This window comes from Carcharhinus amblyrhynchos, chromosome 12 (assembly GCF_965287045.1).
Source record: "Carcharhinus amblyrhynchos chromosome 12, sCarAmb.v2.hapA, whole genome shotgun sequence".
Taxonomy (NCBI): domain Eukaryota; kingdom Metazoa; phylum Chordata; class Chondrichthyes; order Carcharhiniformes; family Carcharhinidae; genus Carcharhinus; species Carcharhinus amblyrhynchos.
The window spans coordinates 49,234,163-49,250,157 of NC_137335.1; the positions used below are offsets into that span (position 1 = coordinate 49,234,163).

Below are 15,995 nucleotides of genomic sequence, written 5' to 3' on the forward strand. Positions count from 1 at the left end.
CCAGTATCAGCCTAGTGAACCTCCTCTGCACTCCCTTCAAGGCCAGTATATCCTTCCGCAAGACCAAAACTGCACACAGTACTCCAGCTGCGTCCTCACCAGTACCCTGTACAGTTGCAGCAAGACCTCCCTACTTTTATATTCTATCCCCCTCGCTATAAAGGCCAACATTTCATTTGCCTTCTTGATCACCTGCAGACTGGGTTTTTGCAACTCGTGCGCAAGGACCGTCAGATCCCTCTGCACCGTAGCATGCTGCAGCTTTTCGCCTTTTAAATAATAATCCCTCCTACTATTATTTCTGCCAAAGTGGATAACCTTACACTTGCTAACATTATACTCCATCTGCCAGGTCCTCACCCACTCGCTCAGCCTATCCAGATCTCTCTGCAGACTTTCCACACGCTCCACGCAATTTGCTTTTCCACTCATCTTCGTTTCATCAGCAAATTTTGTCACCCTGCACTCAGCCCCCTCCTCCAGATCATCTATATAAATGGTAAACAGTTGCGGCCCCAGCACTGATCCCTGCGGCACTCCACTAGTCACCAACCGCCAACCAGAATAGCACCCATTGATACCAACTCTCTGCCTCCTATTAGACAGCCAATCCTCTATCCATGCTAACATGTTACCCCCAACTCCGTGCACCCTAACCTTCTGTAGCAACCTTTTATGAGGCACCTTATCAAACGCCTTTTGGAAATCTAAAAACACCACATCCACCGGCTCCCCTCTGTCTATCACATTAGTCATATCCTCATAGAAATCCAGTAAATTTGTCAAACTCGACTTCCCCTTAATGAATCCGTGCTGCGCCTGCTCAATCAAACCATTCTTTTCTAGGTGCCTCGCTATTTCTTTGGTGACGGATTCTAGCATTTTTCCAACTACAGACGTTAAACTAACCAGCCTATAGTTCCTTGCCTTTTGTCCGCTACCTTTTTTAAACAGCGGCGTAACATTAGCCGTTTTCCAATCTTCCGGCACTTCCCCGGAGTCCAGCGAATTTTGATAAATAATTACTAAGGCATCCACTATCACCTCTGCCATTTCTTTCAGAATCCTGGGATGCATTCCATCCGGTCCTGGGGACTTGTCCACCTTCAGTCCCATTAGTCTATCAAGCACTACCTCTGTAGTGACAGTAATTGCATTTAGGCCCTCAACTCCTACCATCTTTCTATCTTTAATAATTGGCAAACTATTCATATCCTCCTCCATGAAGACCGAGGCAAAAAACTTACTTAAAGCCTCAGCCATTTCCTCATCGCCCACTGCTAAATCCCCCCTCTCATCCTCCAAAGGTCCAATATTCACTCTAGCCAGCCTCCTCCTCTTTATACATTTGTAAAAACTTTTACTGTCCTTTTTTATATTTAGTGCTAGTTTAGCTTCATAGTCTATCTTTCCTTTCTTTATCACCCTCTTAGTCATTCTTTGATGATTTTTAAATCTTTCCCAATCTTCTAATCGCCCACTATTTTAGCCACTCTGAGCACATCAGCTTTTAATTTAGTACTCTCCTTTATTTCCTTCGAAAACTACGGCTGGTTATCCCTTCTCCTACCGTCCTTCTTTACCATCGGAATATATTTCTACTGAGTACCGAGAAAGGTCTCCTTAAAAATCCTCCACTGTTCCTCAGCCATCCTACCAACCAATCTGCACCCCCAATCTACATTTGCCAATTCCTCTCTCATCCTATCATACTCCCCTCTGTTCAAACAGAGGACACAGGTTCGGGACCCTACTTTCTCATCCTCCATCTGCATCAAAAATTCAACCATACTATGATCACTCATCCCAAGAGGATCCCTCACAAGAAGATCCCTAATTCTACCTGCCTCATTACACAACACCAGATCTAAGATAGTTCACTCCCTCATAGGTTCCGTCACATACTGTTCAAGGAAACTATCCCGACAGCATTCCAAGAACTCTTCCTCAAGCCCACAACGTCTGACTTGGGTCATCCAATCAATATGTAGATTAAAATCCCCCATAATTACCGCCGTTCCATTTCTGCACACATCAATTATTTGCTTGTTTATAGCCCGCCCCACCTCAAAGTTATTATTTGGGGGCCTATACACCACACCCACCAGTGTCGTCTTCCCCTTACTATTCCTTATCTCCACCCACAACGATTCCACGTTTTGCTCTCTGGAGCCTACACCTTCCCTTACTACCGCCCTGATATTATCCTTAATTAACAGAGCTGCCCCACCCCCTTTTTCCTCCCATCTATCCTTCCTAAACACTTGATACCCCTGGACATTCAGCTCCCAGTCCCTGTCACCCTGCAACCACGTTTCCGTAATGGCCACTAGATCATATTCATTTGTGTTGATCTGTGCCATCAGCTCACTCACTTCGTTCCGAATGCTTCGTGCATTCAGGTAAAGTGTCTTTATACCAGCCTTTATTTGGACCTTATTTGAAGAAACGCTACTAACCTCTCTCGTGCCCCCTACTCCTTTTATTATTGGGACATCCTCAATATTTTCCCGCACTCGTACCCTCTCCTTTAGATTTTGTAATTCTCCTCCTCCTCCTCCTTCTCCTCCTCCACCTCCACCTCCACCACTAGTTTAAAGCCCTATTTACAGTCCTAGTTACACGATTCACCAGGACTCTGGTCCCGGCATGATTCAGACTAAGACCGTCCCATCTGGTGCCAATGCCCCATAAACTCAAACCCATTTCTCCCACACCAATCCCTGAGCCACCCATTCATCTCCTTAATCCTATTTACCCTGCGCCCATCTGCATGTGGTTCAGGTAGTAATCCAGAGATAACCACCTTGTCAGTTCTGCTTTTTAATTTGATTCCCAGCTTTGCACACTCCCTCCGCAGATCCTTAGTTCCTATTTTGCCTATGTCGTTGGCACCCACATGTACCACAACGACCAGATTCTCACCCTCCCACTCCAGGTTCCTCTACAGCCCAGATGAGACATCCTGGACCCAAGCACCAGGCAGACAACACATCCTTCTGTATTCTTTATCATTGTCACAAAGGACAGTGTCTATGCCCCTAAGTACACTATCCCCGTTACCACTACATTCCTCTTTACTGCTTCCTCTTTGACCTGTGTCTGCACCACTGTACTGTGGGCAGTTTGCTCGTCAACCTTGCAGCCCCCATTCTTGCCCACACTGGGAGCAAGAATCTCAAACACGGATTCGGGGGCTGAGGCTTTTGGGTTCCCCCCCTCCTTCCCCTCACCCTTCCTCCCCACACTCTCACCCTTCCTCCCCTCAGCAACACCCTCCTGTTCCTGACTCTCAGAGTTAGTCTAGGACGTTTGACTTTGTCTTGTAACCCATTATCCAGGTTACAGTCCCCTCCCTGATGAGCCTCAGTGTCTGAAGCTCAGAGTTCAGCTCGTCTACTTTGAGCTGGTGCTCCTCAAGCAACCAGCACTTACTGCAGACATGGTCACTGGGAAGTACCTTGGGGTCCACCAGCTCCCACATCATACAGAAACAGCACATCACATGTCCCTCCATCCCAGTCTCCAAGTGAATTCCAAACACAGTTAAGAATTTAAACTTATCTTGCGTTTTTCTCTCAAGCCCTGTGATCCAAAGCCCTTACAGCTCACTCTGCTTCCCTCTCACTCCACTGCCAGCTGTCTACTGCAACCCTCCCTTTGCGCGGTAAAAAAGTCCCTTCCCACAAAGCCCCGTGGCCCACTTCCTGTTCTAAAGCAGAAATACCGTTTAAAAAGCCCGCAAAAATCTTTACAAAGGCAATCGCTTACCTTTACTCTGTGCAACCTTCTCTCCGCTTGCTCCAGCGAACAATGAGCAACAACCCATGCATGGTTGGATGGTGTGCACGTCAAGTTATAAGGAGAAAAGGCTTGCATATGCAAGTGATGCAGAGCAAGTGTGATATCTGCTTGTAAGTTATAACTCACAGCTCTTAAAATTGTATGTAGACCAAAAGGAAGCTTTTTAACCTTTCTATTCAAATGCACACCACCTCAGCTTCCCATGTTCTTGCCTCCATGAACTTAAAAGATTCAAATTCTGCTGCCATATAACAATGCACACCAAGTCTTAATTTAACTATCACTCCTGTCCACACTCGAGTTGCATTGCCTCCTGGTTAAGCAATGCCTCAGTTATAAAATCCTCATCCTTGTTTTCAAATCTCTACATGATCTCATTCCTCCCTATCTCTGTAATCTCCTCCAGTCCTACATACCTCCATGATATCTATGTTTCTCCATTTTTGACCTCTTGAACATTCTGCACTTAACCATTCTACCATTGACAGCTGTGCCATCAACCACTCAGGCCCTAAACGCAGGAATTCCCTCACTGCACTTGTCAGCCTCACTTCCTCCTGATTACTTCCTTTAAGATGCTCCATAAATCATACATCTTCAACCAAGCTTTTGTCATCTGCCCTAATATCTCCTTTTGTTGCATGATATCAAATTATGTTAAATTACTCTCCTGTGAGTCATCTTGAGACATTTTATTGTGTTGCAAGGCACTGTATAAATACACGTTGGTGTTACTACAATATAAACAGCACTATTTATAATAAGTATATGAGGGTTTTGAACTTAAGTTAGTCTTATTAGCAGGAATGGAAAAGGACAAAGAATGGGCAGGCTTATCAGACATGCTTAAACCAGGTGCCACAAAGGAACAACATTAACTGAGAAATAGAATGATCACCTCAAGTAGCAGCAACAGCGGAAGGAAGTGTGGTGAAATACATCAAGAATGAAGAAAAAAATGAAACAACATGCTTTTAGCTAAACTTTTAGACTTTGATAATAGTCACTGTTATTTTCGCAGGTAAATATGACTGTTGCAAAACATGAGCAAATTCCCACAGAGGTGAGATAAATGACCTTGTGGTATTGGTCAAGGAATGATTGTTGACTGGGCACCTTTCTGTTTTAATGTGGAAAAAGTACAATTTTATACCACCTGACAAAGTATGTTTTCCATCCAGGTATACCATCTTCTGTTTAACATGCAGTTAAAAACTCCTGTACCTTCAATAATCCAATTCCCCTCAGTCCTGCACTAGAAGTTAATTGGAATTGTATTCTTAGGACCTGGATTAGAATTTGAACCTTTGATTCAGAGGCAAGTTCTACTGCTGAAACAAGCTAGTCTTGCAATACATATCTGAAGTCCATTTGAGTATAGGTACAGTCATTCAAGCTCATGATCTAGTAGAGAAACGAGTTCTTAAAATTCAAAAACGAGAATGACGTTGGCAATACAATGAAATGGTGGAACATGGACAGAAAGATCAATGACATCGCTTTGTGGAAAAGCCTTGAAAGCAATTATGCATATAGGACCTGAACTTTGTGTGCTAAGTGAGATGCTGAACTGTTTCAACCCCACACCTTAAGATTGCATGTATCTTTCTTGTGATCCAGTTAGGAACTGTTAACATTTAAAGAGAAGACCAAACATCTTGTTTTAATCAGTAGAAATATACCACAAGAAAACTTTATTGCGTACAGAACAATTAAAAAAAATTTTAGTAAACACTATAGCTTATACCCACATATGTCAGGCCCTTAAGTTTACTTTTGTTTCCTCCAGCAATTCTCTCATTTGTTATAATATCTAACTTCTACAGAGAGCAGTCCTCTAGAAACTATTGTTTAAATTCTCCTCGGCTCAGTTATCCTGAAAGGTAAAACTTTAATTTACCATTTCTTGAATACAAATACAACAGTCCCTTGTTCATAGAATACCCTACACTACAGAAGGAGGCAATTTGGCCCATTGAGTCTGCACCGACCAGAATCCCACCCAGACCCCCTCCCTGTACCCCACATATTTTACCCTGTTTGTCAAAGAACAATACAGTGCAGGAAACAGGCCCTTCAGCCCTCCAAGCCTGTGCCATTCATTGGTCCAACTAGACCATTCGTTGTCCTCCCAACACTAAGGGGCAATTTACCATGCCCAGTCAACCTCACCTGCATATGTTTGGATTGTGGAAGGAAACAGGAGCACCCAGAGAAAACCATGCAGACATGGGAGAACGTGCAAATTCCACACATAGTGACCTAAGCTAGGAATTGACCCCAGGTCCCTGGCACTATGAAGCAGCAGTGCTAACCACTGTGCCACCCTGGTTACTTCTCCAATATTTCTAAGCTAATCTGCTGATTGCGTTCTTTGCCACAAGACTGGAGTAGATTCTTCCACTAGTTTCACATGAAGCAAAATTCAGTTTCTGTTCCCTCACCTGCATTCTGCACAATGAATGCTGAAATTAGTTTTTTACTTCGCTTGCAGTGCAGATCTATACAACCGTCATCTGCTTTGGCCATCTTCTCTGAGCTGTAAACTGCACACGTCAGTTGCAAGCTGCAGCAACTGAGCTTGGATGGCTCTGCATTCCTATCAATAGCCCTCATTCTGATTCAGATTGCACAGAAGTTGTGGCTTCCATGCTTCAGGTTCAGTTTTTGTTTCCTTAGAAACTGGGAGGGTCAATTTTCTTTTTAATTTTCCCTTTTCTGTATTTATTTCAGTTTCTGTTTTGATTTCAATTTCTGTTTTCAGTTGGGTGATGCATTGTTTAGGTTTATCCACTTAATGTTTTATAGCTGTATCTCTTTTCAAACCTTTTGAAAGTAACAATTTCCCAGTTTATTTATGACACATTTACCTCATCTTTTGCAGTTTAACTTTAATTTTTAAAACCACATTATTTTTATTTGTTCATAGGTTGTGGGTGTTGCTTGGTAGACCAACATTTATTATCCATCCCTAGTTGTCTCAAAGGCAGTGAGCTTCCTTTTTAAACCTCTGCGGTCCATGTGTATTGAAAGTGCAGTTATGAAGGGAGTTCCAGGATTTTGACCCCATGTCATTGAAAGAATTGATATAATTCCAGGTGAAAATATGTAACGTGGAGGGGAACTTGCAAGTAATGTTGTTCCCTTGCATCTGCTGTCCTTGTCCATCTAGGCAATATAAGTTGTGGTTTGGAGGGTGCTGCCTCAGGAGTCTTGGTGAGTTGCTACAGTACATCCTGTTGATGACACTTGCTGTTATACTGCATTGGTGATGGAGGGAATGAATACTTAAAGTGGTGAATGGGATGGCAATCAAGTGGGCTACTTTGACCTGGATGGTGTTGAGATTCTTGAGTTGTTGGAGTTGCTTTCAGCAGGTAAATGGAGAATAGTCTATCATACTCCTGATTGCACTGTAGGTGGTGGACAGGCTTTGGGAAGTCAGGTGATGAGTTGCCCGCCACAAAAATCCTAGTCTTTGACCTGCTGTGGTAGCCACAGTATTGATATCGCTAGTCCAGTTCTGTTTCCTGTTATCCCTGGAATGGGGGAATTCAGTGATGGTAATGACATTGAATGTCAGGAGAGATGATTACATTCTCTCTGTGGAGCTGGTCATTGTCTGGCACTTGTGTGGCATGAATGTTATTTGCCACTTATCAACCTAAGCCATTTATCAACCTGAGCTATTGTCCAGCTCTTGCTGCATATAGGCACTAAGACATTCAGTGTCCATATGTCTTGTTGCATATGGGCATTGAATGCCTAAGTGTCTATATGCAACCCTCGGCGCATCTGAATAGGCGCCGGGGTGTGATAACTAGGGGATTTTCACATAACTTCATTGCAGCGTTAATGTAAGCCTACTTGTGACGCTAATAAATAAACTAAACAAACTAAAATCTCAATGCCAATTGATAGCACTGTTGATGAGACCTTCTGTCACTTCCTGATGATCGAGTGTAGGCTGATGGGATGATAAATGGCCACTTTTTGTGGACTGGATTTACTGGCCAATTTTCCACATTGCTCGATAGATACCAGTGTTGTAGCTGTACTGAGACAGCTTGGTAACGGGCATGATTAGTTCTGGAGCACCAGTCTGCACTATTAATTCCAGAATGTTGTCAGGACCCCTTAGCCTTTGCAGTATTAGTATTGGTTTTTAGTATTCTAGAATGCATGAACTTTAGACTGCTGTGGAAATTATCCACTGGTACTTGCAAAGAATTAGTGCTAGAAATGCAAGATATGGATTCACTGGAGAAATTAACTGACACTAAGGGGTTCATTTCTGGATGGCCCTCCAGAATATTTTTTTGGTTACATAACCAGTTGTTCATTGACCACAAGTCACATATGGCAAATTGGGAATCCAGGTATCCCTAATTGCATTTTTGATTAAATTAAAAGATTAGATATGAGGGCACTCAGTCATGTGATCCCAATACTCATATTTTGTATGCTGTGTCAATGTGAACCCTGAGTATTTTTACACGGTTGTAGGTAAAATAGTCAGATGAAAAGGCAAGTATGTGTGTTGTTCAAATATGCACGTGAAATATATTCATCTGTGTTGAGTTTACTTAGAATGTTTTTGAATGAAGTTATTGCTTTTGGCTAAATTGGTGTCAACATAGTCACACCTGCAGCTTGTTAGCAATTTCTATTGAGCAACACTGCTCTAATCAAAATGGCTGAGAATGCCAGTCATTTTGTAACCTCTCAAGCTTAAGGAAAATTACAAATGGGTGGTAAAACAGGTTTAATTGATAAATGAGCTGCTTTTTGAGCCAGCTGCTCAGGCACTATGCTGTGAGCCTTTGCCAGGAAGGGAGCAGTTCACAATATTCAGCTTCTGCCAATGGCTGGGGACTGCTTTTTGAAAAGTTAATGTTTGGAGGAGGAACGAATGTTTAACCTGCTTCATCCCAGGCAGAGAAATAATGCAACTTTTTACAAGTTCAATCATCCTTGCCCTGTGCTGCTAGACAATATGGAGATGTTCAAATAAATAGCTCTGCGCCTCTCATCGACTCTTAAGATGCTTGTTAAAACTTTGACTAATCTTTTGATTAGCTATCCCACTGTATCCTGATGTGGCTCAGTGTCAGATTTTGTTTGTTGGTGCTGCTATGAAACACCATGGGACAATTTGCAACATTAAAGATGCAATGTAAATCCAGGCTTTTGTTGTATGGCCTCACATTTAAATTAGAGATTCTCCAAACTCGCTGTTCCATGGTTAGTGAATCATTACACCTTGTTTTATATTTTGAACTAAGGAACTTAAAATAAATTGGCAATGTTGCTCAGTTGCTGCTGTTTTTATGTTTAGGTAAAGTAGAATTCTAAATCCATAGCCCAAATTGCATGGGCAGAATGTCTATTCTTTATTCTGAAGATAAGAACATGAGTGCTTGTGACGTGTTTAGAATGGTCAATGTTGGGCAGTGCTAGATTGCGAGATGTTGTGCATATTAAATCACAGTATTAAACTGGTTCATAAGGAGTGGTTCTTGGCAATGAAACAGCAAGTATTGTTTAGTGCAGACTAAATTGTTGACACCCTGTTTCCGAAGAATGGTTTACTTTGATCTTGAAAAAATAGTCCACTTTGGTAGGAATAATGGTAGGAAGGACTATTACTTACGTGGCGAAAAACTGCAGCATGCGACGGTGCAGAGGGACCTCGGAGTCCTTGTGCATGAGTCGCAAAAACCCAGCCGGCAGGTGCAGCAGGTGGTCAGGAAGGCGAATGGGATGCTGGCCTTCATAGCGAGGGGGATTGAATACAAAAGTAGGGAGGTCTTGCTGCAGCTGTACAGGGCACTGGTGAGGCCGTAGCTGGAGTACTGTGTGCAGTTTTGGAAGCCGCACTTACGCAAGGATATTTTGGCCTTGGAGGGAGTGCAGAGGAGGTTTACTAGGCTGATTCCAGAGTTGAGGGGGTTGAACTATGAAGAGAGGCTGAATAAACTAGGCTTGTACTCGTTAGAGTTTAGAAGAATGAGGGGAGATCTCATTGAGACGTATAAGATGTTGAATGGGATGGATAGGATAGAGGTGGAGAGGCTCTTCCCGCTCAGAAAGGACAGTAGGACTAGAGGGCACAGCCTCAGGATAAAGGGGGGGGGGGGGGGTTTAGAACAGAGTTGAGGAGGAACTTCTTCACTCAAAGGGTGGTGAATCTCTGGAATTCTCTGCCCGTTGAAGTGGTGGAGGCTGCCTCGCTCAATATTTTTAAGACGCGGGTTGCTAGGTTTTTGATAGGCAAGGGGATTAAGGGTTATGGGGAGAGGGCGGGAATGTGTAACTGAGCCATGACAGATCAGCCATGATCTTATTGAATGGCGGGGCAGGCTCGAAGGGCTAGATGGCCCACTCCTGCTCCTATTTCTTATGTTCTTAGTCAGAAGCTCATTCATCTCTTGGATTTAACCTTGATGAATAATCTCATATAATAGGGACAGCACCTTTCATTCAATAATGAGACCAATAATCTGGTTTTGCACTAATTTTGTAATTGTTGATTACTACAAATCATAATTGATATTGACTAAAATTGGCAAAGCAAAGTTGTATATAAAGGTGATAATGTGTATCCAAATTTATTTTTCCAATAATTGAATTTCTTTATAATTGTACTTGTAAGTACTCTTCTTTGACATGGGTTTACAAACTGGAATAACTTATGTTAAAATATATTCTTTATATTTGTATCATATTTGTTTAATGTTCAGTGACCCGATTTTGAAATTAACTAAATTAAATCAGTGAAATGAAGTTATTTTAAGAAAATCATTCTAAAAGGCTCTCAGATGGCTGATTTGGATAAATACTTTTTGTGGTGTGGTGTTGAACTTGACAATGAGCGTTCCAGGAATCATTGCACAACTAAATAAGACTTTTATCAATCTATGTAGGAATAAAGGGAAGTATTGTAATTCTCTTGTGATTTGTTATATTGTGAATTAAAGAGTATCTTAATTTATAATATAATTAATGCCAACATATTTTTTGGTTTATTGTAGGTCATTCGAGGCTTATTAAAGTTCTGGCCAAAAACTGTCAGTCAAAAAGAGGTAAGTTCTTTGCTTTCCCCTCTAACCTATCACATGAATATATTACTGTTATGTATGATTTTGAAATTAATTGCTGTCCTTCTGTGGCCTACTCTAAATTTGCCTAATTTTTAAGCTTATTAGTATAAGCAGGACTTTATCATCAGTGAAATGAAGTTATTTTAAGAAAATCATTCTAAAAGGCCCTTGAATGGCTGGTTGAATATTTTTTGCGGTGTGGTGTTCAACTTGACAATGAGCATTCCAGGCTTGATACTCATCTGTGCTGTGTTCATTGTGGAAGGCTGGAAGTGGATGGTCACAGCAATATAAGTGTTATAATTGGTCTCTATGTTCCCATCCTGGCGTGCAGGAGGGAACTTATCCAGAATTTTGTGAGTGGCATGTACAACTTTCATAAATATTTTTTGGTTGCAATATTAAAATTTCCTTAATTTTTTTTCAATATTTGGACATTTTTGGTGAAACCATGTTTATTGCTGACCTAAGAAGTGATGGTGGACTTGCCTTTGTTATCCCCCAGACCATTATTTTAAAAGTAAAATAGTTTTAGATAAGGATTGCTGTGAGTTGTAAAATTGATTTCCAATCCGTTACAATAGAAAGTGAATAAACAGTTTTGAGTTTGACAGATTTATCTATGACTGATCAGTGCAACTCTAATTGCTGCTCTTAGGTTATGTATTTGGGTGAAGTAGAAGAAATTTTGGACGTGATAGAACCTTCTCAGTTCAAAAAGATCCAAGAACCTTTATTCAAGCAAATAGCTAAGTGTGTGTCAAATCCACACTTCCAGGTGAGCAGTTTGTACCTGATGAGCACAACTGTAATAATTATCATTGCACAGTTCTGATATGTGTATGTGTAAATCATAATCATTTCCCTGTTGTGATAATGAACAATGTTCATTCAATAGATCATTATGAACTTTTCCATTGGACTCCCAAAGATTGATGTCCTGGAAAATACTAGGATAATTGAATAATGCACAAGATGTCACTAATTTCCATGAAATTAGCAACCAAACAGGAATCCTGAACCACATGAAATTTTTTTTAAGGAAGTGTGAGAATTTACTCTAGTATTTTTGTGAAATTAACTGATCCAGCAAAGGATATTATAAATCTAAGACAGCTTTCTAAAATAGAATACCTATAATAGATAAATAATGCATATACTATCAATGCTGTAATAAACTTCAATGTTAATGGTATCACTCCCTCTCTCAACCTCTCCTTATCTGACACCTAGTATCAGTTAAATAGAAATTTATTCCAACTAAATATTGGGAAGACAGAAGCCATTGTCTTTAGTTTCTGCCACAAGCTCTCCTCTTCATCCCTCTCCCATGCAACTGTTTAAGGCTGAGTCCGATTACTTGCGATCTTGATGTCGTATTTGACCCTGAGATGAGCTTCTAATCACCAATCTACCATCATTAAGGCTGCCTTATCTCCATCCTTATGACATCACCTAACTTCTGCCCTCCTTCAGCTGAAATTCTTATTCATTCATTGATTGACCTTTCCAGTATCCTACTGGCCAGCCTCCCATCTTTCTTAAACCTAACTTTATCCAAAGCTCTGTTGCCTGTATCTTGGCTGTGAACTGCTTAAGTTGCTCTACTAATCCGTCTGGTTCACTTTAGCATTCTTCTCAGGATTCCCATTCTGCCTTCCTTGGTCTTGTTCCTGAGCTTGACGTGTTTTTGTCCAATGGCCTTCCTTTCCACAATTATGACACTGACCTTGGTGTCCGTCATTGGGCAAACACACTGTCACTTGCACGGTTCTAACATTCGCAGTCATAAACTCTTCTAGTTGACTAATGTATGTAACCAGTTGAGTATAAGTGGTGCCATCACCTTCCCAATCAGGATTGTTAACCTTGAGCATTTTAGATAATTCCAGCTTCAGGCCAGCCACAAACGCCAACTGTAATGACATCAGCATACTTGCATCTGTTTTCCGCTGGTACTTCCCGAATGTCAAGTGCTCGAGTCGTCATCCTGAATGGTTCTTCATAATCAGATACTTCTTCAATCGCTTTCTGTTGACACATTGCTATTTTACTCCAATCCATTTTGCTTGGTATGTACACCATGCACCGCAATCTGATCTGGCCCCGTCCCCCATTGAGATGTTGTCTATCATCAGCCAGTCCTGCCAAGACATCAGTCATTAATGTTCCACTTTGCCTCTCTGAAGCCATAAAGGATCATTTCTGTACACCATCCAATGGGTTGAAGTCCATAAATTCCTTTTTGCTCCAGTTTTCTTAGGGTGAAATATTTCTTTAGTCCATTTATCGATCTTTTTTAGGTTTGCGGGTAGATGGACTGCCATGTTACTATATTTTTCTGGGTAAACTGATCCCTCCTGCATCCGTTGTTCTCTCGGACTTGATCTTCACATTTTTCAAGGGGAAAAGGTTTTTGGATGTGTCTTTCTCTCCCTCATTCTCAGAATCCTCCTCCCCCTCAGAAGACTCATCACCTTCAAAAGCTTCCTTCAGGTGTTGTGCCTACAATTGTTATTCTATCCATTCCAAAATAGGGTACATTCTGGGGATAGGTATTGATGAGGTCTTGTTGAGTTTCATGATCGCAATCTCATCTGCAAGTTGCTGACATTTCTGTTTTTCCTCCTTCAGAAGTACAAACTGCGGCTAATTGATCCTGGAGCCACTTAATCTTTAGGTCCGACTCTGATAGTTTCATTTTGTTGTTTGAGTTGATTCACCATGGCAAGGGACCAGCAAATATGGCCCTTGTTGGGTAATCTCTTAGCTTATTCCCATGCTCGTTTGATATTGTCCAAGGTCCACTGTTCCTTGGAGGCTTCTTTCTCCTGCCATCTTCAGCTCCGAATAGTAGTGGGGTTTCGAGCTGGTTGGGGTCAAAAAATGACCGTGGGCTAATCTTTAGCCTAGGGAATGCAAACAATGGGGGCCTTGCGCTGGAACATCAAGACCAGGTGTCAGACAAATATGGAAGCACGCAAGTGGCTGATTTAGAGTCGCATAATGGAAAAGAACCGAAGTTAAGTAGGGTTCTTACCTCTTGGCACCAATGGGTCCGTCGGTGCTTCTCGAGTTGAAATCCGATTGGTGCTCCTCGAGTTGAAATCCGATTGGTGCTCCTCGAGTTGAAATCCGATTGGTGCTCCTCGAGTTGAAATCCGATTGGTGCTCCTCGAGTTGAAATCCGATTGGTGCTCCTCGAGTTGAAATCCGATTGGTGCTCCTCGAGTTGAAATCCGATTGGTGCTCCTCGAGTTGAAATCCGATTGGTGCTCCTCGAGTTGAAATCCGATTGGTGCTCCTCGAGTTGAAATCCGATTGGTGATCCAGCTTGACTATGCCAAAATTGTTAGGTTCAGGAATTTGCATGGTCTGGTACAAATGTATGAGTTTATTAGGAGTTCCTTTTCTCTCTTATATGATGTTCATGATGTGGAGATGCCGGCGTTGGACATGGATGAACACAGTAAAAAGCCTTACAACATCAGGTTAAAGTCCAACAGGTTTATTGGTAGCACAAGCCACGAGCTTTCGAAGTGCTGCCCCATCAGGTGAGTGGGAGTTTTATTCACAAACAGGGCATATAAAGACACAAACTCAATTTACAAAATAATGGTTGGAATGCAAACCTTTACAGGTAATCAAGTCTTAAAGGTACAGACAATGTGAGTGGAGAGGGGGTGAAGCACAGGTTAAAGAGATGTGTATTGTCTCCAGTCAGGACAGTCAGTGAGATTTTGCAAGCTCAGGCAAGTCGTGAGGGTTACAGATAGTGTGACATGAACCCAGGATCCTGACTGAGGCCGTCCTCGTGTGTGGAGCTTGGCTATCAGTCTCTGCTCAGCGACTCTGCGTTGTCGTATGTCGTGAAGGCTGCCTTGGAGAACGCTTACCCAAAGATCAGAGGCTGAATGCCTGTGACCGCTGAAATGTTCGCCAACAGGAAGAGAACACTCTTGCCTGGTAATTGTCGAACAGTGTGCATTCATCCGTTGTCATAGTGTCTGCATGGTCTCCCCAATGTACAATGCCTTGAGACATTCTTTCCTGCAGCGTATCAGATAGACACATCGACCGAGTTGTAAGTGTATGTGCCGTGTACCTGGTGGATGATGTTCTCACATCAAGTTCCATCCTACCATCAGAGTCACCATGGACTACTCTCCAGGATCAGTTGCATTCTTGGACACACGCATCGCCATCAAGGACGGTCACCTCAGCACTTCACTGTACCGCAAGCCTTTGGATAACCTCATGATGCTCCACTTCTCCAACTTCCACCCTAAACACGTTAAAGAAGCTATCCCTACGGACAAGCCCTCCATATACACAGGATCTGCTCAGATGAGGAGGATCGCAACAGACACCTCCAGACGCTGAAAGATGCCCTCATAAGAACAGGCTATGATGCTCGACTCATCAGTCGACAGTTCCGACGTGCCACAGCAAAAAAACTACACCAACCTCCTCAGAAGACAACCACGGGACATGGCGGACAGAGTACCCTTCATTGTCCCATACTTCCCCGGAGCGGAGAAGCTACAACGTCTTTTCTGGAGCCTTCAACACGTCATTGGTCATCCTCACACCCCCATTTCTTGCCTTCAAACAACCACACAATCTCAAACAGACTGTTGTCAGCAGCAAATTACACAGCCTTCAGGAGAACAGTGACCATGACACCACAGCAACCTCTGCAAGACATGCCAGATCATCAACACAGATGCCATCATCTCACCATCCAGAGAACACTATCCACACAGTACGTACACTTGCAACTCAGCCAACATTGTCTACCTGATACGCTGTAAGAAAGGATGTCCTGAGGCATGATACGTTGGGAAGACCACACAGATGCTACGACAACGGATGAATGAACACCGCTCGACAATCACCAGGCAAGAGTATTCCTTTCCTGTTGGCGAACACTTCAGCGGTCACGGGCATTCGGCCTCTGATCTTCGGGTAAGCGTTCTCCTCCAAGGTGGCCTTCACAACACATGACGGCATGGAGTGGCTGAGCAGAGACTGATAGCCAAGTTCCACACACATGAGGACGGCCTCAACCAGGATCTTGGGTTCATG

The 15,995-nt window shown here is 42.5% G+C and overlaps 1 protein-coding gene across 1 annotated transcript in view; it reads left to right on the forward strand.

The window, feature by feature from the left end:
• ppp2r5a (protein phosphatase 2, regulatory subunit B', alpha isoform) overlaps window positions 1-15,995 on the forward strand; it is a 151,505-nt gene that overhangs the window by 121,637 nt on the left and 13,873 nt on the right. The window contains exons 9-10 of the mRNA XM_080200492.1: window positions 10,839-10,889; window positions 11,566-11,685. Of these exons, the coding sequence (XP_080056618.1) occupies window positions 10,839-10,889; window positions 11,566-11,685 (171 nt within the window). The remainder of the gene's footprint in view (window positions 1-10,838; window positions 10,890-11,565; window positions 11,686-15,995) is intronic.